The 23,899-nt window shown below is 35.4% G+C and overlaps 1 protein-coding gene across 2 annotated transcripts in view; it reads left to right on the forward strand.

The window, feature by feature from the left end:
- Positions 1-23,899, forward strand: part of NBEA (neurobeachin) — a 454,830-nt gene that overhangs the window by 349,751 nt on the left and 81,180 nt on the right. For both annotated transcript variants that reach the window (XM_053932002.1, XM_053932009.1), the window contains exons 42-45: positions 4,766-4,883; positions 5,756-5,858; positions 11,521-11,636; positions 20,341-20,453. In XM_053932002.1, the coding sequence (XP_053787977.1) occupies positions 4,766-4,883; positions 5,756-5,858; positions 11,521-11,636; positions 20,341-20,453 (450 nt within the window). The remainder of the gene's footprint in view (positions 1-4,765; positions 4,884-5,755; positions 5,859-11,520; positions 11,637-20,340; positions 20,454-23,899) is intronic.

Genomic DNA, 23,899 nt, shown 5'->3' on the forward strand with positions numbered 1-23,899 from the left:
CACTTTTTTCTTGCTGCAAATTGCAATGCTCAACAACTCTTGAAAAAGGGAAATCCAAATCCCTGACAGAACAGGATGATTTTCAGTAATCAATTTCATGCATTTCTGACCTCTAAAAGCATACAGTGATGCCAAGCTATTTTCTAAATGCCTATTTTGTACGTGGGCCAGGTGCATAACCACACTTCTGTGGCTGGCCGTAGATGACGAAATAACTAAACACTGTAATTCTTTTTTGTGATGTTCTCCATGTTTTATCCACCATGGAGCGTATTCAGCAAAGGGCACCAGGGCTTGTGAAAGGACTAGAGAACATTTCTTGTGGGAAATAGCTGAGGGAGCTGGGGGTGTTTAGCCTGGAGAAAAGGAGGCTCAGGGGGAACCTTGCCACTCTCTACAACTCCCTGAAAGGAGGGTGTAGTGAGGTGTGGGTCAGTCTTTTCTACCATGCCTACAGTGAGAGGACCAGAGGAAATGTCCTCAAGCTGAGACAAGGGAAATTCATAGATACTAGGAAATTTTTTTCATGTTTTTTTTTCACCACTCAGCAAACAAACCCACAAAAAGACAAATATATTACATGTTAATGATACATGCATTTTGCACTAGATATAAACAAAGCTTGAAAAATGTTACAAGTATCAATCGACACTTTCATTGAGAAATTAGGTTAGAATTAAAATATCCTGAATTAGAAATGTGGTTTCAAAATACAAGCTATGAACTTCCACTGAAAACAGTAGATTCAATTCACATACATAATCATTAATGAATCACCCCAAAGAGCTATTTTAAAAAAAGGAAATATGTAAAAATTCTTTGCAACAGACAGCAAAAGTGATCGTTCTTACCGAAAAGTTAGTGGCTGAGAATGGATAGGATTGTAAAGGCTGTTTGCCTTGATTTCTTTATAGCACCTGATTTTGTGATTACTTCAATTCCAGAAACAATAATCAAAAGAAAATGACCAGAATATCCTTTTGCATGCTGGTGCTATGAGTTACCAAAAAATAGTATAAAGCAGCAAAAATGAGCCTCAGTACTTAAGTGTTCCTTGTGTGGAGATAATCTACCAGGGATTCAAGCAAAATGGACACTAGTATTTCAGGTCTTCTGGTTAGTGCAGAATTCCAGCTGTTAATTAACAATTCATTATCAATAATTGAATAACTACTGAAGAATGTTTATGATTAAAAATGCATTGACTCTTAATTGAAAGGGAAAAAAAAAGAGATCTTGATTACATCAGAAATAAAATTAAAATAATGGAGCCTTCATATCTGATCCAAATAGGAAGGCACTTCGGTAATGGCTCTGCTTCTTTTCTCTAGAGCTTTCCATCTGCATCCCATGCTGCTTTACTGACCTAATCTAAATAAGTGTCACCAAGAGATGTATTTCCACAGTACAGAATCTTGAGTTTTAGAGACTTCTCATTCCCTTGTTAGGTGAGAGCTTCATCTTGCTGCAATGAATTCTAGCAAATTGGTATCTTTAAAACACATACATATTCCTAAGTGAAATGGTTTTGCAAGGAGAAATGAGTTTTAAACCAAACAGCTGTAGCTGATACTAAAATTGAAAAGTGTGCTTAGTTCAAATGTAGATATTGGCTGGTTGTTTGTATTTTAATAAAAACAGCTTATCTGCAATGTATCTAGAATTCTGGGCTTAGTCATGATTTTTCAACTATTAAAACATGCCTAGGCAGGAAGCCTTCACAAATGTTTTTAGGACAAAAACTTATAAAACTATCAAAATAAGGAGTACTGACTTTAAGTATAAACAACAAAGTATTGGAATTCATGGAAATTTTGCCTTCAGATAACTTAGTAACATAATTTCAGTGTATTAGCATAGTGAAATGGTTATTTCCATATTTTTATGAATAATGAAAGATACAATACATACAGTCTGTAAAATATGTAAAATAGACATTGATGTCCTATGAGAAAGTGAAAAGCTAAAAATCATTCTGGAAGAAAAAAAAAGGTGTATAAACGTTTTAAAGGGTTCAAATGCAGAAAAATAAAATTACTTTGAATTGGTTGTTATAACAGCAATAAGAAAGAATCCTGCTCCAATGTCAGTAATATCTGCTGTAAACTGTGGATATCTTATAATGGGAGGTTTAATGCATCGCAAGAAAATGGTGTAAGATGAATGTTATGGAGGATGGCAAAAATGGGTAGTATATCTTGGACAGGAAAACATTACAACAGAAATACTGAAATAATTCAGATAATTTGATAATGACAAGATAATCTGATACTTGTAGGACTAATAGACAGTTAAGAAGAGTGTAATTGAGGACATTAATTGAATTATAGACTCCTTTCTTTCCTCTGATTTCCTATTCCATTCTACTGTTTTACTGGAGTGCTATCATATGTCATTCAGTTAATAGTGAGTTGAATGTACCTCTGTGTAGTTGCAATTGCTTTATACTTAATTAAAAAAGAGGAGGAAGTAAAAGGCAAGGAGTGTATGATTGGTATGCAATGTGCTTTTAGTGTTGATCTATAATAACTATGTGGTATGTATCAATACATCATAAATGTATTATTGTGAACCCTCTAATATGCTAATATATAGAATATGGTTAATAGGAAACATTTCTCTTTACAAAAAAAATATACATTTCAAACTCCTCCCTCCAAGAGACTGTTCTCATATTTTAGCTTCTTAAATATGAGCGGTTTCCTCAGACTTTCTTCTCTTTCATTTAAAACCTGTGTATTTACAAAAATTATGTATCAGATAGCAGCAGAATGCATTCAAAGAAGGAGAGTGCTTAAATCTTCGGAGTCATAATTCTTATCCACCTGAATTTCACATACATGATATCAATGGTATCCTAGCATCTGATTTCAATGAAAGAAAATCAAGGAAAATTCGGTTTATTTAGTTTATCAAAGAGAAGGCTAAGCAGTAAGTAGATCCAGTCTGTAAATACCAACACAAGGAAAAGTTACCTGATACTAGAAAACTCACAGACAAAAGTGTCACAAGATCTATCATAGTTCAAAGGAAAAATAAGGTGCAGATATTTAACCATTGCAACAATGTAGTGTATGAGGTAGCATTCCACAGCTGACCTGTTATTGAATGGAGGGAGCTCATAGTCTTTTGCACGTGTCTGGGTGACCTCCAAAGAATCAAACTCCTTCCCTTCTCCCAAGCTGTGTTTAACTAGTGTGAAAAGCTGAGGTGAATGAAACAGTGTCGTCAGCCGCAATGTTGGTCTAAGAGTTCTGTCTGTAACTTACTGTTATGTAAACAGGGGGAATGCTGTGTTCCTCGAACCAGTCTCTATCAAGGACAGAACTAACACCTGAATGCTTTTCCAGGTACTGAAGCACTTTTGTGTTGCTGCTGTTATTAACATCCTCTCTGAAATAGACTCATCATGGTCGTTATGAGAAAAAGGTTGTACACCAAGCGCGCAAACTGAAATTAACTTTTTCATATATGGAAAGGTGTTACTAACTTGAAGCCGCATCAGCAAAGAGATTGAAGAAATAAAATTCCCATTTCCTCAAGCATGACGGATCACTGACAGCAGCAGCATATGGTCTCCCTAACATTTTCCTGTTCAGAAGCTGGGGAAGGTCATGATTAGGGAAAGTAATGACCTCAGAGAAATGGGTAAAGCACTGTGAGCTGGTTTGTGGGTACCTAAAGGAGAGCAGAGAAATTCAGTCTCTTCTGTCTGAAATGTTCTTTTAGGGGAGGTGTTCACTGCATTTCTTTGTTTCACTGAGGCTGCAGTTCTCTCAGTGGCAGCAGCCTAGGTAAAGGCACAGTCTACAGAACCTGGGAAATGCAGATGGGTGTGGTCCCAAACAAGTGACTCCTCCTAGGAGTGCCATGGCAGAGCCCACCTGAGAAGAGGTGCAGGGCTGAAGGGAGCCTGCCAGCTGATGAAAATGATTGGAAAAGAATTGTTCTACAGTGCATGATACAGATAAGACAAGTTAATAAAAATGACATCTAATTAAATTGTGTCTTTTTTTGTCTATTTTTTGAACATCCAGAACACTGAAGGAAAAGTGAAAAAAGATTGATATTAATATCTAGTCTTATGTTAATACACTCAATTGAAAAAATTTAAAATGGGAAAAGCAGTGCTAATTTTTAACTATTTTATTTTAAAATATTTTCACAATTATTTTAAAATGCAAAATTAAATCTGTTAAATTTTGTCCATGGTTTGGGATATTTGATGTATCTAACTTCAGAAGAATTATTGTGGTGACATACTGATTTTGCTAATTTTTCTACTTATTAAGAGAATGGGAGGACTTGTAATTTATGACCCTGAAGTGGATGTGAATAGCAAGTTATATTATTTTGGTTGTACTTTGCACAAGGCAGCCTTAGAAGTAAATCTGGTATCTGATAACTGACAACTGTGTCATGCATGCTGTTGGAAGAAGATACAGCTAAGCATAATTGCAAATGTGTCTGTTTCCCTGTACTTGTAGAGTCTGGGGTTTTGGTGTTTTTGAGGAAATTAATTTAATGTGACGTATCAGAAATAGATCTTAGGAGTATCAGGTTACAGTAATTACTGATATTCTTCTAACTGTAGGTATTCCTTATTTTGCATTTCTTAAAAACATTCACGTTCATTTTGAGTCACTGTTTTTAACTGTTAAAGAGACATGATTAACGTAATTGATGGCTAAAATTTCCTCTGTTCTTATACAATGTTTTATCAAAAAATTCTTGCTAATGACTGTCAGCTTGATTTTGTTTAAAGGTCCTTGCCTATACTGAAGGGCTTCATGGAAAATGGATGTTCAGCGAGATTCGAGCTGTTTTTTCAAGACGTTATCTTCTCCAGAACACAGCTTTGGAAGTGTTTATGGCAAACAGAAGTAGGTCATAGTTTATATTTGCTGCATAAAATTGTGCTAGTGGTTATTTTGTGTTTTATTTATTAATCTTAAAATTAAAACTCTGTACTTCCTTTGATAAAGTGCTTATGTTGTTCTATAATGGTTCCTCTTGTATGTATTTAGTGCAAATTTTATTGAAATCAATCACATAAATCAATCTCACTGCTTTCTGTGCAGCAGTGAGATTTATTTAAAGAACCAGATCATTGCAATTAGTAAATTCTTCAAATGTTGGATAGGAAATTTGCTTTTTCTATTGTCCCACCTCCTCAATTTTTTGTAAATATTTTAGTGGAACATATAAAAGGATATTTCCTTTCCTAATTATAAAACAAATTAAGGTTAAAAAGTACCAGAGCAAGAAACTGATCCACTTGGTTTTCTGTATGTGCTACTCTGAATCACAGTTCACTGGCTGGTGAGGTGTATAGCGGTCTTTCACCCTCTGATGTTAAGTTTTGATTTCAGCTGGAGAGGGAATTAAACAATTCCTTGTTCTTGGCTGTTTTAAGGCACTAGTTAGAAGAGCAAATGCCATGCCAACTAATAAATGACTTCTCAGCCTGATAAGAGATTTTATGGGTTAACAGTAAAGTGTTGTTCCTCTGAAGTAAACAACACTCAGGTCTTCTGCAAAATGGGAGACTTAATGTTAAAATGTTAGCCAGCTAATTATACATAAGTGTGAAGAATGTCAGGAATTTCTGTTGTACCTTGGATCCCCAGGAGGATAAAAGTGTAACTGACTTCTCTCCCCAAATAAAAACCTGAGCATTTTATAAATATATGCAGGTGAAGAAACAGACTTCTGCAAATGTTTTACTGGTACATATTTTCCTTTCTTCATTTAGCTTCTGTTATGTTTAATTTTCCTGACCAAGCAACAGTGAAAAAAGTTGTGTACAGCTTACCACGGGTTGGAGTAGGAACCAGCTATGGTTTGCCACAAGCCAGGTAATTTATTAAATATAGTTTTTATATTTTGTGTTTATTATATTATACAGTTGATTTTTTTTAATGTCAGTGCTAATTATTTCTGTCAAGAAACTCTAGATTTTCTTTTTCTTAAGGTTAGCTATTTCTTACTATATGGCCTGTTAGTAAATGGAATGGAAGTAAAAGTATTGTAAATTAGATAATTAGATTTTTTTCTTTTTCAATTACAGGAAATAAGCACCTTCCATTGAAAATACTTATACCTTATATCTTCAAAGTCTGGTTTCCAGTCAGGTTTTATAAATGTATAATCAAATGTTCATCCTTGCTGTGATTGTTATGCAGGATGTGAAACTGAACTTGACTAGTTTTTGTGTTTGCTGAATGTAAATTATTTTATATATATGAATATGTGGGATTTTACTTAATTTCCTATCAGTGTAGTGGCTATTTTGCAATTTCCAAATTTCTTCCTTTCACTAGTATAATACATTCTTCTTCTTTTCTTTCCAAAATTGAGGAGCATATATATTTTTGAAAGAACAATTAAGATTGAGTTTTAGAGATTCTCACATACTATGGACAACTACAGTTTTTTATTCCCTCATCAACATTAACATCAAATCAGCCTATGACCAGAAATAAGGCTGGAAATTGTCAGACCTTCTGTTATAACAGTATTCCTCTTTCAGGGATAGGTGAGATGATCTTCATGTGTATTTCACTGTGTTGGAGGGGGAACATTTTTTTTTGTCTGGTTTTCAGTTCAGGATTAACTTCTGGTCAAAATGAGACAAAAATAAAGGAATATGAGGGAGTGAGGAAGCAGCATGATATTAACAAAATATGGTGCTTTGGGCTCAGACCCCCATTTGGCTTGATTTGGCCAAAAAGCCAATGACTTAATCATCAGTGTAGTGTCTGGGATGTGTATTTCTCTTTCTTTAAGTCATTTCCTACAAACTAAAACTTCACATTGTCCTTGTTTTATCCCAGTGCAAAATGTGGAAATATTCTGAAGTGTCAAAGCATTTGTAGAATTGGAGAACTGTTTCATTCCCAGATGAACATCATTCCCTGTCATGAGCCCAAGAGTCCTAAGGCTTGATCTCCTGAATGTGCTGAAGTCTTTAGGCAAACTGCCAAATTTCTCAAGTTTTCAGTGAGATCAAGGCAAAGTTGGGACATTTATTTGGAAGGTGCATCTTGTTAATATTTGCATTATTCTTCCATATACTAAAGTTAAAGGAAATGCTGTCTCTAAATGGAAAGTTATAGCATTCTTTTCTGAAATAGAAATGGCCACAAGTTCTAGCACAAACAAAATGCAAATTTCTCAATCAGAATTTCATATTTACAGTGACATTTTTTACTTTTGAAATTCATATCCTTTGTGCATTATTCAGTGAATAATTCTCTGAAAAAAATTGTTGATATATAATTATTTAGAAAAATTTCAGCTTCAATATAATATGCAGTTATTTCCATACCTTTTTGATTAAAGTTCAATTTAAATCGAAAATGGGCTTGCTAGCCTTCAGAATATATCTGGCATATGGTAGTGAAGTTATTTTTCTTTCTTTTTTTTTTTTTTGTGTAATCAGGGTATGATTTATGCACAATAAAGACTCCATAATCATGGTTCTTTTTCTTTTTTCCACTGTCTACATACCCTTATTGTCTTCAGGAGGATTGCAGTGGAATAACTGAGGGGAAATCTGGCTCTATAACTGCTCTGTAGTCAATCTTTTGTTGATGTTAGAATATAGCTTTCCTTCCTATGAATATGTTGGCTCTGGAATGCTAGCTTTTAAAATTATGCTTATTTGTATAACTAAAATAAGGCAAAATTATGCTGAGTAACCAAAAGGAGCTGCTATACTGAGTAAAACATTATCCTTTTTTTTTATCATCACAGTTTTCCAGATTAAGTTGTACCTTAAAATATCTTAACAAAAAAAGACCTTTATGGTTGTTCTGCTTAAGTTCTTTAGTTCTATTTATGCAAGTAATATTTCCTCTCTGATACTATGATAAATGTCACCTAGAGTTAATTACAGTATCATAAAGGCTTGCATTCATGATGAAAACATTCCAAAGTAAATTACTTTTAATGCAGTACATGGCTTTTAAGTGTATTTGTGTTTTCCTGGTGAAATCCTGGAATTAAGAAAGGTGAAAGGAAGCAGAAGTAAATGGAAATATTTATGATCTAATAGCTCAAAGGATTAGAAGCAGGTGAACCATTATGACTTCCTAAGACTTTGCAGACCTGCTGTTCAGAGCAAGTCTTCAGTTTGCCTCTTTGCTGCCTTTCTAAGCAGCCTGTTTAATGCTTTGATTCAACAGAGTTCAAGCCTGTGCTTAATGTTACAAAGAAGTAATTACATCCTTAAAATCAGTCACATGTTGAAGAGTTCAGTCTGATTTGGTAATCAAATTAGTCTGTCTTTGATAAATGTATTCTCACTGTTCCTGAAACATGTTGCATTGATTGTAGTTTCCTTATGACCTTGCCAAATGATACAACTGGGCAAACAATGCTGTGTCTTTTAACTTCTGCAGCTCCATATGATTATACATAGGTAGAATAATATCTACTTTTTAGCATGGTATTATCAGACTATTTTTTATGGTTCTAACCACTCAGGTGTTAGAGGGGACACACACGTTAATGATGTCTTTTTATTGAGGGCAACATCACAGCTCAGAAATCAGCTGTGAGCTGCCTGATGTTTTCCTAGCCTACAGAGATGAAAGAATTGATAAAAGTTACAGTATCTTTACCACTAAAGATACTGACACCTTCCCCTGAAATTCTGGGGGCTATTAATGCATTAGAGAAAACAATGGCTTCAGTTAATAAAATCAAGAAATTCAAATTATTTTTTTCTGAAAAAAAAGATGTATTTTGGATGTTACAGTAACTATATTCAACATCAGCTCAGCTCTGCCATGTCAGCAGCTTGGTGATGGATTTCCAGATTTCAATACAGCTGATTGTTGAGGTTGAATTTTGTGAGGGGAGAGAGATAGAAAACTAACGTTTGATGTCATCGAAGTATAAAACCCTTCTTAGAACTTTGATTAAAATGAACGTTGATGAGTTTCTTGCCTTTCCTTGGGAAATTACTTTCCCAAGTCTTTATTTTTTTTCCTCTGAACCAGAGCAACACAACACATAACATCATGCAGGTGCAAGATACTTAAATATTTTTTGCATGACATTGCATTTTATCTAACTAAATTAAAAGTGACTCTGAAAGGGGGTGTGTCATATTCCACATATGGAATAATAACATCCCTTACTTCACCAAAATGGCATGAATTGTTTTCTAAATACATTTAAATGTATAAAAATTGAAAAATTGGATCATTCTATTGTACATCAGAGTCTTCTGCAGTTCCCATTTTGAGTAGATATTTTGTGGTTCTCTAGAAGCAAAGGAAGGAGATTCATTTGTGCATCTTCATATTGGTGATGGTATATTGAAGAAAGAAATGGTTTGATCAAAGTTGGGTGGTTTTAGCAAAACAGAAAACAGTGGGTCTTCCTGTGTTAGCTGAAACGAGCAGGTGTGGAACCAATTTATTGTGCATAATTTCTTCCAGTCTCTGCTGAAAAGAATGTGAATCTTTCAAACACCGTAGATATGGAGTAAATAAGGACGTTTTTAGTATATTTTGATTTTCTGTAGAGTTCACTCAAATCAGGCATTCAAATGCAAAGTCCAGCACTTGACAGTTTATAGATTTTTGATACTCCCTAGGAGATTGTGAATAAAGTCTGAAAGCAGCTACTAAGCTGATACATAAATGTTGTTTTGTCATGGGAGGAACAGAAAGTCTGTGACAAAATGCTTTGTAAATTTAATGATCTCTTTAGTATTTTTATTTTCAGTGTTTATTAATTTCTATGTAGCATTAGTCAGAATTTACTGGGAAATATATGTCTTTGAGAGTTGTACTGTAAAAATAGTTGTTATTCTATGAAATGCAATATTAAGTATGATTACATTTGGATATTTCGTTAGATAAATAGTTTCATAAGCATTATAGAAACAACTTTAAAGTATTTTGCATTGTCTCCTGTGTCCTGCTAAATTGTATTTACCTTTGGTATCCTATAGTCTACTGTAAAATAAGCTGGCAAGACCTAACATACTGTTATTTGGGTAAATACACTTGCATGATCATTTTTGCATGCTCAGTTTTGGAAGCTGAGATATGGCAGATGTTGACAACTTACACACTGGCAATTTAGACAAATAATTGTAATGACTGTAATACACTCCAGTCACATGCCAACACTCACTCATCCTTTCTCTGGAAAAAGAGTTTAGTGCATCTCCAGGAGTATGTGCATGTATCTTTAGAAGTAGATATGGTTCACATTTTTGTGAACACTGCCCAGTTTGACACCTTGTATATGACTAAGTTTTAAGAAGATACTAAGCTTCCAGAGTCCAGGAATGACACACACTGTGCCCGGGGTGCAACTGAAAGCTGAAGCATTAGGTGTCCCTATTTAGTCTTGATAAGCTGTGTAAATACTACTACATACATTCTTCAAATTCACTGAATTCAGACTACCCATTAGGAATTGTCTTTTTTATTGTTGTTGTTCTTAACAGGTATAAACATTTCTCTATTTTTACACATTCCTAAGATCTAAATTTCTTTTAAAAAAGGTATCTGAGGAGATGAATTTATTTTCTTTTTAAAGATTTCCTTGTCTTTCTTTTTTTAGGCAACTATTTTCTCTAGAAATGAGTTTTGAACAATGAGACTGCTTCTGCTTGTTGCAGATTTTTTTCTTTAAAGCATTAGTCTAGACTGACCCTAGTCCCCTGTATTTTACTGGCCTGGGACAGTATATACAATGGTTAATTTAAGACTTGTTGCATGGTATTTGTTTATTGTGATGTTGTCAAATTGAATATAGAATAGTTGAGGTTTTCTGCTTTTCTCTTCCTTGCCATGTAGTTTGATTCTTTCTCCCTTATCCAGCCATGTAAGTTTCAAAAATGTGTGGAAATTTAGTATCATAGACACTCTTGCTCCTCTTCCAAATTTGAATGAAATGCAATTTAGAAGTCATTATGAAGAGACAGGCAGATGAAAATGTGAGCAGATAACTGAGTAAAATTTGTTTCTTTCAGACACGAGGCTATAAATAGAAATTTTCAAGCTTACTGGCATATAGGAAAGAATCATGAGTAGTTGACCATAGAGGAGGTGCACAAATTGTGTAATAAATATAGTCAACCTGTGTGATGGAAGTGTATGTCACTTTAATCTATCACTCACTCACATTAATGAATTTATCTCAATATATCCTTTTGAAACAGGGAAATGGTATTCCTCTTTTATTCCTTCTGGACAAGCCTGGCACCAGGAGGTCTGCAGTTTCTTTTAATCCCAGTCTTTTAATCAGATTCAGAAAAAAATAAACCACAAAATACATTATTCTGATTTATTGCAATGCTGTAGTAGAGATAAAATATAGTTCCTAATTTTAGACATTTCTGAAACAAGGGTAATAGTGTCTTCTTGACTTCATTAAATGAAATAAAAAGGCCTCTCAGACAATTTTAAATTAATCACACTAAAAATGTTGCCCTGCATCTTAACAATTAATGAGACTCTTAAAATATCATTCTTTAAATGTATTTCCTAGGAGAATCTCTCTGGCCACACCCCGACAACTTTATAAATCCTCCAACATGACTCAGCGCTGGCAGAGACGGGAGATATCCAACTTTGAATACTTGATGTTCCTCAATACTATAGCAGGTAAGGCTTCTGGCTCTTTAATCCCTCACACTATGTTTATGTTAGTCAAAGTCTTAAGCAACGTGACTTGATAGAATACATTTATCCCTCTAGAATTCAGCTGCAGCTTTGTGATATATTCTGAAACACACACCCACATTACATTTTATCAGAAAATGCACAACCTATCACAGAGACTTTAGATTCATGTATTGCTGTGAAGGCTGTTCCTTGCTCCCCCTCTGCCATTTCCTCTGCTGACAGCTTTGTCTGAAGCTTTATTAGAGTCAACAAACCATTGCCAGAGAGTGTCTGGAAATAATAATGGGAAAATGTAATTTCGCTACTTCATCATTCTCAGCAACAGCAACTAGACAGCAGAATAACAACAGTATTCTGCCTAGTACAGATGTCACCTGGATTGTGGTATGATTAGATTACAGCATCTTTTCTCATTTAGTTCTTTGAGATGAAATATAAAATCAGATTAGGTATTTAAAATGAGAAATAACTGCCATAGACATCCATTTGTTATTGGCAAAAGAAGAGCTTTTCTGGCAATTGTCATTAATTAAACATTCAAGAAATTATTCCTTTCACCTTTCTCTTTTCTATGTGTTAACTCCAGTGTTAATTTTAAATGTAAAAAGCAGCAGTTTTCTACACCATATACAGAGATTTCCAGGAGGTTGTCTACTGTTATGATTCCTGCCTGTAGCACACATGCTGCTTATGAACCTGCCTGTGGAGAGCCTCATACAGACATTTCACTTCAGTGAGCTTTAATTTGAAACCCAAATTAAATTCCACCAGGCATCACTTTGTACTCCAGGGTTACAACTCTCATCTTTCCTTGGTCCTGACTTTTATGCTCGAGGTTATCCTCAGGCCAGACCTAAGACACATGTAAGTGTGAAACCCAAAGGTAGCACTCGTTATGCTGACCAGTCTGGGGACAGTCACTGTGTTCTTCCCAGCAGGGCAGTGGCAGAATTCAGGAGCTGTCAAACTCGCTTGCTTTGAACCCTCAGGCTTTGGCCTCTGTGCTTAGATTGTAGTCATCGTCCATGCATCGAATGTTATGGACGTTAATAAATGTGTCATCAACTTATCCCAGTGTGATACAGAAGTGTTACCACTGAACAGTTGGAAATCTGAGGGTATGTTTACCTTGGTCAGTGGAGCACAAAGCAGAATCCCTGAAACTACCGGAGGTTTGGGCTGGAAAGTCCATATGGTGAAGTCCAGTGCAGGCTCACCAGCTTGGTTCCCAAGCATTTTAGCTGCGGTCCCGCAGATCTCTGCTGGAGGAAGGAGCCCTGCTGAGTGTTTATTGCCTCTGGTGCAGTGCCAGAATGCCTCTATCCTGCTTCTGGACACTGGCCTGTCTCCAGCTGCTCCGTGCCTCTCACGCATCCGCTGCCCTTCTAGTGATGAGGAAATGCAGGTGGACCCTTGCTGCTTCCCTGGCCGCCTCACTTGAACTTGGAGGATTTACTGGAGAACTGGGAAGTTAGCCTAGGTCCCCTCAGTCCTTGTCCAGTACATTATCAACAGAACTGTCCTTCGCTGGTAATTTCCTTTTTATGTATTCATTTCTTCTGTAAGCAGTGAATTTAAGCTCTTTAAATGAGAGTAGAACAGAGATAAGCCATTTTAATATAATTTTTTAAAAATTTTTATCAGTTTAAAAGTCCAAGGTCATTATTTTTTAGGTACCTCACCAAAGCATTCAAACCTGAAAGAGAACATGGTGTCTGAAGTAATTTAGAAATTGCAGTAACACTTACATTAAAATATCTATCAGTTAACAAGCTTCAGCCTGAACTGTTTCCCTCAGAGTATCTCAGAGGTCTCAACAAAAAATTTTTTTTACCTGTTGTTTGATACTAGTACTGCTGGGCCAGCTTTATAGCTGAATACTTGGGGTGATTGTACAAGACAGGATTCTCTTGAGGTCATTTAATATCACTCATCTTGTAACAGGATGGCTTGATATTAGCATTCCAGGTTCCACCTGCTATGGCTAAGGTTTGAAGGATTACTGACTATTTGTTATTTTTTGTGTGTGTCCATGAATTTCTGTCCTATTTGAAAAAAACTATTTGGTCACTATCCCTAGGAGTGTCTCTCTGACTCAAGGCATTTAATTTCTAGTAGATTTGTTGGTATCAGTCTCTTACAGATAAATCTTGTTTGTTCATGTTCAATTGGTTAATTGCATAGGATGCCTTACTCATGTCACAGAATTGTCTGCCATCTCATAAAATGTTTCAGCGGTATGTGATTTTTTAAAAAAATTAGAATAAAATTTATCCTTGGTAGCCGAAGTTGCCAATGACACACACAAAACCTTTCCTGAAAATAATATCAGAGAATGAAAGCTGACTGAAACCCAACAGGCAATTCTATACATTACAATATGCTCTTTATTCCAGTTTGGAACAAAACCCAAAGTTTTCCAACTTTTTGACAGAAGCAAAAAATCCCCTCAAGTTATTTTTTGGAAGATCAACCAGGTTTTGTAGTTTTAATGAAGTCTGCACGTCATCTAGAAAGCTCAGTTCCAAAAACTCATGAAGTGCTTGGGGGTATTTGCTAAGAATCTCCTCATAAAGTTCCTGGCAAGGCAGAAACCCACCCACAATAGAGTGCACATGAGCTCGAAGTCCAGTCACGAGGCAGAAAGTTTCTAAAAAGAAATGTATGTTAGAAAGTCTAGAAGTTCTCACATCCCCAAGCTGATCCTGGCTCCATCATTGCATGACCTTGTACCACCAGGGCCTGAGATCTGGGAAACTGCAGGGTCGAGGGCTGTGAAGCAGCCTGAGTGACACCACTGCTTTTACAGCTGTGCCTGCATTTCTGTAAGTCTTTTTGAAAGGTGTTCCTCAAAAATATTTCCCTTACAAAAAATAGGTGTTTTTTGATGAAGCACTAACAAAATTAATAACTCTACCAGAAATACAGTACTGGAAGCGAAGAACCTCTACTAACTTGTTGCCCTGGTTTTGATAACTGCCCAAGTACATCTGCACTAAACAGACACAGAATCTTATATGCACTGTAGACAGGACCCTCAGCAGTCAGAAGAAAATACTGGATTTTCTATTTTGTACACAAAAATAGAGTACCGAATATACTCGTGACCTCCTTTCCTAAGTAAAGATGTACTTTCTTTTCTTTCTTCTTGGAAATCCAATTTCCAATTACAGTCCTAATTATACTCTTTTGTAATGAGATTCCATAAGAAATATCTCCTTATAAGTTACAAGTTCTTTGCCAGTAATTGTTAGTGTAGCAGCAATGACCTAGTTTTAGAATATAATTGTTTATTTAAGCAGCATCTTATTCTCTAACGGTATTATTGTTTTCAGCTATTGAGAAATATATCCATCCTCTTTTTTTTTTTTTTTATTCATGTTTCCAATAAACTCCTACTGGCTCATTCAGCAAATCCGAGCTGTAGCTTAGTCAGAAACATGGAAGTTTGACACTTAAGAAATGTGAATTATTTGCTGGTCAGTGGGTGATAAGTAAGGTCACTTCACTGTTTTTTCTTCTCATCCAAATAGAGGTCCACTAACAAAGTGGTTTAGCACATATTTTGCCAATTCTTTGTAGCTTCCCTTTTCTTCTTACAATGGTGCTTAATTAGTCTCTAGCCCTCTGCAAAAGAGTAAGAAAACACTCATGTTTCTTTGTGCTCCTCCTCTGAAATTGTACTAGAAGCAGTAGCCTTGGAAGAGTGATGCTCAGAAGTGAGGGTTCTGACACCGGATTATTTCTCTCATTGTGACACCATGCAGCTGGGTCCTTTCCCACAAGAAGTCCTTTGCCTGTTTATTAATCCTGTTAATTACACAGACTGGTTGGTCTCTGTACAACAGAACCTCTGAAATACATACATTAATCTCTTCTTAAATCTCTCCCTGGTTTGCTGGTATGTCTGTCCTGAGAAGCATGGCCCCTGGCTGTTCTATATGTCCTTAATATTTGAAGTATCCTCTTGAAAAGAATCCATCATTCTATGACATTTTCTTTAATTCTTACATCATCCTATTACCCCCCAGAAACATTGCCACGCTTCATGTTTAGATTAATTGTTTCTGCTGTGATCTGTGCTCACAGATCACATATGCTTAATAAGTTTCTACTTCAGCTCTCAAAGATCTCTCTTTCTAGATAATTTCCCATCCAGTCCTATGTGTGATTGCTGGCACTTGTGTTGGCCTGATGTCTCATTGCAATTTCAGTTCAAAATCTCTCTCCATCTTCAAAACTCTCTAAGGCCTTGTTTCAACCTGTTTCTCTGGCCCTGTAGTCAGCTATTTTCTCACCTCCCTCTTCTGTCTCCAAGCTCTTCACCTCTTTCTTGCCCTCTTTTCTGGCTCAAGCATATTTCATCATGTTTACAGCTCTGGGCTTTCCTCCCAAAGGTAAACACTGCACTCTGCTACTTATCAATCAGTCGCAGTGTTATACTCTCCGTGGCCCTGGTTTTTGTCCTGGCTGCGTAGACATAAGCCTTCCTGGTCACCTCCCCCCTCCTCCCTCTACCTGCTTCATTCTCAGGGATCCTTTTGTTTTTGCTGTGATTATACTAATTGTCCTCTCTGCATGCGACCATATATGTCAACTGAACCCTTTGGGTGATGTAGGAAACAAGTAATTTTTACTATTCTCAATTAAAAGATTATTAAAAAGAGTGTTTAAAAGTAATCCCACTACTGCAAAAGGTATCAAGAGGAGTGGAAAGAAGAAGCTGTTTTTTAATATCATTGCAGTGCTCACTGGTTTAGCTAGAAGTCAATAGATTTCAAATCTATTTCTCAGTATTTAACTAATTTCTGCTGTTCCAACTAATTTCTGATTTCAAATTGCAGTACATCAAATGTGTGCTTGCATTTGTATTTACTGGAATTTTAATTATTTTAAATCCTACATGCCACTGCTTTTAAAAGAAATGAAGAATAATTGCATCCATAATTTTTGTGAGTAATTTCTTCTAGTGGAAAGGGATTATTTTTAAAGGTTTATGGAAAAAAAAAAATCACATCCTCAATTAGGTAATAAATTCAGATGAACTTCTTCCCCCTCACCATTTTTTTTTTTTTTTTGCCTGTTTAGCATTTTCCACTTTTTTACTCTGTGATGTACAAGCCCTCACTGGTTAATTATGTATATATTTAGCTACTGCATGTGTTGGGCTTATTATTGTCATCTAATTAGATGTAACTTGAACTACTTACTTCTAGAAAAATCATTAAAAATTCTTTCCTAATGACCTAGAGATGACAAAATGTCTGTAAAGTGTGAAGAAGCAGACAAGCACAGGAACATCGCTCTTAAAGAGTGTTAATCCAGATGCTGCAATCATCTAATTAAACAATATTTTGCTGTCATTAACATTTTCACCAAGGAATTGCAGTTATAATTTCTTTGTCAGCTGTCTCTAGCTCACTTTACCTTAGAAACTAAAGTGCCATATAAAAACATTAAATTGGATGGTTTAATTAAAAAGTTTTTTTTTAATGAAGAAACATATCCAGTATTTCTGAGATCTCATTTACTATGCCTCATTTTTATTGTTCAAGTAGATTAGTGTCACAGGCCTTGAGATATTTAATATTCAGCCTTTAATATTAATCTCTGTAAGCCTACTTGAGGGGAAATCTGAAGACTCTGAAAAGATATAGGGACTACCAATAGTCATACAGGTTTATGTTCTATATTTATATAGCTAAAGAAAGGACCGAATAATTCTTGTTGGAAGCACCAGACAATTGATGAGATGGCTAACTATATTCCTCTGCTGACTTTACTCTGAAAATAATCAATTGTGAAGCCAGAACAGATCAAGACAGCATTTCTAATAAAGTGAAGCCACTAATATTTATGCATGTTTAGAATTAGGGATTTGTAATCCCATTATAGGCCTAGATCGCTGTCCTCTGCTCAGATAAGTAGAGATGTGTGGTCTTACCTTGTAGGTTTGGTCTTCTTTCACAATTTAAATTAGGTTCATCTTCTCAAGTCAATTTTGTTGGTTGCTATTAAGGAGGAAATTGTTGGATTAAAAAAAACAAATCACTAACTTTTTTATTAAATTAAGAGCTATTCTTAGTAGTTATTATCTTCATAAATAAAACATGTTTTATAAAAATTGAAGTAGGAGAGAAGAGAATATTTTAGTTTTTTTTCACAAGATTTATATTTACCAAATACATAATCTTGAAGGCTTCATTATTTGCAAATTATCCTACCTAAGCTGAGAGAGAAGCTGCTTCAAATTATTTCTCACTGTGGGGTAAAAAACTGCACAGAGGAGTTACTGCAGTGTTCTGACATGGAGCTAATATCACATGATAATTTCTTCATGTGTCTATACTATATACTATACTATATGAGTTCTCTCTCAGCAAAAGAGAACTCATATGCCAGCGAGGCTCAGGATTGCTTTTTCCTTGCCCTAGTCACATATTTATGATGTTCCCATATGGAACAAGAACAAACAGTCAAAATCTTGTGGACTGAATATTGAAATTGAATTAGTATGAAGTGAATGAAATAAGTATCAAAATTAAATGAAATCACAATACGAAAAAATCTCAATTTCAAAATAAAACGTAATCTTGTATGACCCTAGATTTTCTTTCAAAATTTTGTAAAAGGATGTTCTCACTTTTTAAATACTTCTATAAAATGGAAGTTGAAGATTTTTATTACTAGGAGCTCTTTTCCATACAAATTTTGATTCTGCAGAATCTTAATTTTTGCTTATGCTTTGTAATAGACCACAGTCCTCTCAGTCATTCTCTTCCTGTATCTCAAAGTTCTTTTACTCTGCTCTCTGCATAAACACAAACGTCTTTCTATTGTGAAAGCTTTTGCATGCTCTTCTGTTAACTTAATTAAGGATTCTGATGAGAATTCTGGTGAGAAAAACATTTATTGTATGAAGCAGTAGTTTTATAGAGGCCATATTTTAAAGTACCCTAAATTTGATAATCTCAAGAAACTTTACAAGTCATATGCAATTAAACCCCTGCCAAAGAAAAGAAATATTCTGATTTGAAGAATGTAGAAAATGAGGCAGATTTGTCTTCCTTCAAAACATATAGAGCCCCCTCCCTTTTATTCTATTTAAAAGTGTAAATAATCTAGCAGAGCATACTTTCCTTTTCCTCCCTTATAAGGATAAATTCTGGTATGCTTCTTGATATAGCTGTTTGACACGTTCTTGTTCTGTCCAAGAGTTGTTTTGCATTCATTCATTCATTCATTCATTCATTTGTTCATTCATTCATTCTTGATATTAAAGAAGAAGTGATTTTGTTTCTATCCATCTTTAATTGTGTATGTAGCTCACAGTGCTGGAATTGCTTGTTTCACAAAGTTATATTTGCACCTTAACTTTTTTTTTTGTATTCTTTTGAACATCTATGTTTTCAGAGTGTAAAAATGAGGACGCACAATTATTAAGAATATGCACTTCTGTATTCAGTGAAACTATGTACAAAATAAAAGCATGCTTTTTGTTCATCAACTTCTGTTGAAAATATAAGGTGTTTGTAGAGCAAGTTTCACATTTCATTAAAGCAGAAGTGATTTTTGTGTAGAATTGCAACTGCTACTCAGAACAAGGAAGCCTGTGTTTTCCTGTGCCAGGTTTTGTACCCCAGGAATCTCTCCAGAATCTGGAAGGAAGCAGTTAGTGAGACAGGGCTGTAAATCTGCCACAGGACTGGGAATTGTTAACCTGGATTATTTCAGTCTGCTAATTATATTATATAAATACACACACACATATATTTATGACCTGATTTTTTTTTAAGACTTGTGTTGCATATTGTGTGGTTCTCACTGTAGCAATAGGATGGACAGTTCTGTACTAAGAAATTTAATTTGTCTTATCACTGAAATGTTAGATTCTACTAAATACCAGAGAATACAAAAATAATAGCCTTTCCCAAACACACTTTGTGATGAATTCATAATTTTTAGTTCATTGCAATTGAAGATTGTTCTTTTGAAATAGTATCTATAGATGGTTTTTGCACATTTGAGCTGCTGGGATGACAGCAGCCTTTCTTTCATGATTGAAGAGAGTGGCCTGGGGTAGTCAGCTCTGTTTTCTACATGAGAGTATTGTTTTTTAATTTTCAAAGTGATTAAAAAATAGTGTTACAGCAAACATGACTTTCATCACTTTGATTCCACAGTTGCCATGGAATCCCACCATTTCTTCAGTGAAGAAGAACAGTAGGGAATGATGGATTAGTATGGACTATCTAGGATAGACCTAGATTTGCAAACCTCAAATTCACCCCCCTTGCTGTTTGAAGTCTCATTTTATCTTTGCCAGCTATGATACTTCATGACGTTGCTAGGAAAGTAATAGTCTAGTTCTTTTGAATTTCTACATTCATGCTATAAAAATATCTTAATGGAAATAAAAAAGAAAGTGTTTATTGGCATACGGTGCATTTTAGTTGATCTTAAAAGATACTGTGCTTTTTATATTATTTCAGTTTGTGTGTTGACTTCTGGTTCAAGACAAGTGCACCTAAATGGCTGCTTTTGTCTGGAAGATTTATACCTGATTCTGTCAAAATGGTGGGAAGTGGGAACATGTGATGCAACAAATGTAACCACTCCATTTTTTTTCTAGCTGCACAAGTGGACACTATTTCCTAATTCTTAAAACTTTCTTTTTCAATAGGACGAACGTACAATGATCTGAACCAGTACCCTGTATTTCCGTGGGTTTTAACAAACTATGAGTCTGAAGAGTTAGATCTGACGCTTCCAGGCAACTTCAGAGATCTTTCAAAGGTATGCTTCATTCAGACATTTTGTTTTATATTTATAGTCTGGTTAAGTAAGGTCTTAAACTCATAAAAGTCTGAAATAGATGTTTCTATTTTACAATTATTTTATACTGAATCTCTATATTATGCTGCTTCCATGTCCCTGACTTATCTGGTTCCAAATCTGCAACTCCTCAGTACCTTCTAACTTATGGGACAGGAGTGCATCTGACCACTTGATCTCACTAATTATGCCTCTTTATAAAAGCTGATCCTTTGGAAATAAAAAGCTTGGACTAATATTTCACTTTATTTTGCAGTGACTAGAATAATAATATAGTATCAGCATCTTCTTTTGATTTAATAGTTAGTAAAGGGATATTTTATATCCTGGAGTATCTGGTCCTTATTTTTACTTGTTGGGTTTTTTTCTGCCCAACCTGATCTGGGCACTTAGTGCTTTACAATAAAAAATTCTTAGTGCTTTTTTTCTCTAATGGCACCACATTGTCATCAATACCCAGCTCTGGTACTCTGGTTGTGTTAACAGACTGCAGAGAAGGTCTGTCCTGGCCAAGCACAGCAGAAACATATGGAGAGGCTCTACTTTTGGCCAGCTAAAATAAAGACAAAAAAAAAGAGGTCTCAAAACTGAGCTGTGGGAAGTATCATTCCTGTTTGCTATCAACTAAGAAAGTGTATGCACTCTCTTGCCAGTGAAAGTGGCAAGATAGTGCATAGTCCTGCAACATCCCCAGTGTGAGGTTTCTGTTGTCTGGGGCATCAGCTTTCTTGCATCCTTACCACAGCTCCTCAGCCAAGAGGGGGAAGTTGCTTGTACAAATTGAGTGAGGCTCAAAACCACAGGAAGCTGTCACTCATTGCCTTTAAGAGAGAGGCTGGAGAGGAGAAAATGACCTCCAAGGTCTGTTTTGCAGTCCTGTGCTGCAGACCCTGCATTCCCTTCTGCTGCTAGGCAGACATGAGTGTTTCTGGGGTTTATGCTTTAAGTGAGGATTTCTTTCCTCCTCTCCCTGCAAGCACACATCCTGGGGAGCAATGGAGACATCCTGCCCTGGATATTTGACAGTTTCATCTCTGCTGGAAAGAGTGTGCTTGCAGTACCTCCAGATGTGTTGTAACCATTCCTGGAAGCCTGCTTTTGTAAGACGTCCAAAATAATTTGAGTAGGACTTGAATTCATAATAGAGAATAGAGACACCTGAGTTTACACTCCCTTTTTATAAAAAGGGAGTGTATTTAAATAAAAAAAATAAACAAGCAAATAAACCCAGAATTTACAGTACATTCACAGTATGCCTCAAAAGGAAATAAATTGCTTGATACTTCCGTTAGGTTATGTAAAACTTCTGACTTTTCACAGTATTATAGGTATGTTTCACAAATGTGTTTTTCAGTTCTGTAACACCATTGAAATCTGTGCCAAGAACAATAAAAGATCCACAGACGTGACTTAAAAAAAGACCTGTGATCATTTTACACTGGCTCGTTCCCTAGCATGTATAAAAGTATTGCTGGTTTAGAGTTGTTCAGAAAGATAAACCTTTCATTAAGGTGCTTACACTTTTCAAAATCTCTCAAACTCACTTTCTGGACGTATTAATAGCACTACATGTGGTGAAGTGCAACAAGATTAGACAGTGTCTCATGAGTCCTTCTCTAGCTATTTAGTTTGGTTCAATCCAAATTCTTATTGTAACCTACTAAAATGTGAAATTGCTACAGGAAGTAGTGTGATAGCTGAATAGATTTGTTTTCCTCATGAGTTAGTAAAGACTCATTATGGAATTAGTGCATGTATAGCTTATTAAGCATCACTGTGCTGTTATTAGTGCTCTCCTCAAAAGGGAATGTAAAATCAAGTCCATGGCTCTTTATTTTTCATCAAGAACCCATGCAATGTGCACCTTTTCTTGCCAATTTGAAAACTCACCAAAAGCTAATGGTGGTTTCCTCTGGAACAGCTAGGTTTCCTCTGGACCTCTGAAAAGCCTACACAGAACTAGTCAAGGAAAATTGCCTTTCCTTTCTGGCAATATCTGGGCTCCATTTATCCCATGGATGTATGAGAAAACAGATATGAAATTAGCAAAGTGTTGTGGAATACCTCAGGATAAAAGGGTTGTTGTCAATTGTAATTGTCAATTTTTTGTTCAGTGTTCATTATAATAATATCTGATAGATTTCATTTCACCATGGTTTTAAAAGGAAAAATAGGTTAATGATTTATTTTAAGATGCAGTGGCCATTTTGTATGGAATGCCTGACTTGGGCTGTTGAGAGTTACTTGCATTCTGTTTCCTTTTTTGCATTATCAGTAAAAATCTTAAAAAATCAAATGTCTCTGAGGTATTGCCTTGTCAATTATGTGTTCATTTTTGATATTGTCCTGTGAGTCCCTTCTTTTCTTTTCTTTTCATGGAGGTGAATCCTGAGTAGCCTGGTGCTTAAAAGCAGGAGTTAGTAATTTATTGTTAACAATATTGAAGGTGTTGTACTATCAAGCCTCAGCCAGACCTCTGGGGCAGGTCCACTCAGTATCCTTTCCATGAGGAGCAACTTCCTTCTGTCAGATTTTGCCCTACAATGGGGACATGTTCCTGCAGATTTGATGGCAGATCAGAACCTCCAGCTAAACTGTTGATGGACAAAATCTCCTTTGTCAGTTCCTGACCTTTTGTCTCCCTGTAAATTTTGCCCTCCTTAGTTTCACAAAGACTCTGTCCTTCCTATTTAGCAATTAATAGTCCTCAAAAAATCTTTTGAAATTATTTAGAATTTTAACACTATTGAATATATGGTAAAAGCCCACAAAAGCAATGAAATGAAAAGAGAAGCCACCTGCCATGCTTTGTTTTCTTGGTTTAAAATAGTTTTTGTAGTTAAATGTAGGCGCTAAATCAGCTTTTAAAAATATTTTATGTATTCTTGCTCAAAGTTCATACAATACTCCAGTGTCAGTTCTGATAACTGTCTACACAATTTTTCAAAATTTTTAATGTTTGTTTGGCTTCCAGGCTTTCTGTATATACAGAAACACATGCAGGTGTATATATAATACACCACCTTTGTGATATCACAACTCCTAAGTGAACATACATATCAAATGCAATTCATATGATTTTTGGAGATGAAATTAGGGGTGTTTGTCTTGCTTAGGATGTCAGTAATGGAGTAAAACATGCACTTTTGCATTTAGTCCAAACTTAAATATTTACATTCGTGCAAAGCCATCTTGAACATGTAGCTCGTCCTTTCCTTCCATTCCATTCTGATTTCATGTGGCACTCCTTATTGTGGTATTTTTACATCCAGATGTTACTTGTTCTCTCAGAACAATTATGTTTAAATATTAGTCTGAAGATTCCTCTGTCCTTTTTCTTTTAGGTGTTTGGAAATTCTGTTCTGAAAGCTATTTGGTGTTTTTCCTTTTACATAGAGTTTTAGATT

Source organism: Vidua chalybeata, chromosome 2, assembly GCF_026979565.1.
Source record: "Vidua chalybeata isolate OUT-0048 chromosome 2, bVidCha1 merged haplotype, whole genome shotgun sequence".
Lineage (NCBI taxonomy): Eukaryota > Metazoa > Chordata > Aves > Passeriformes > Viduidae > Vidua > Vidua chalybeata.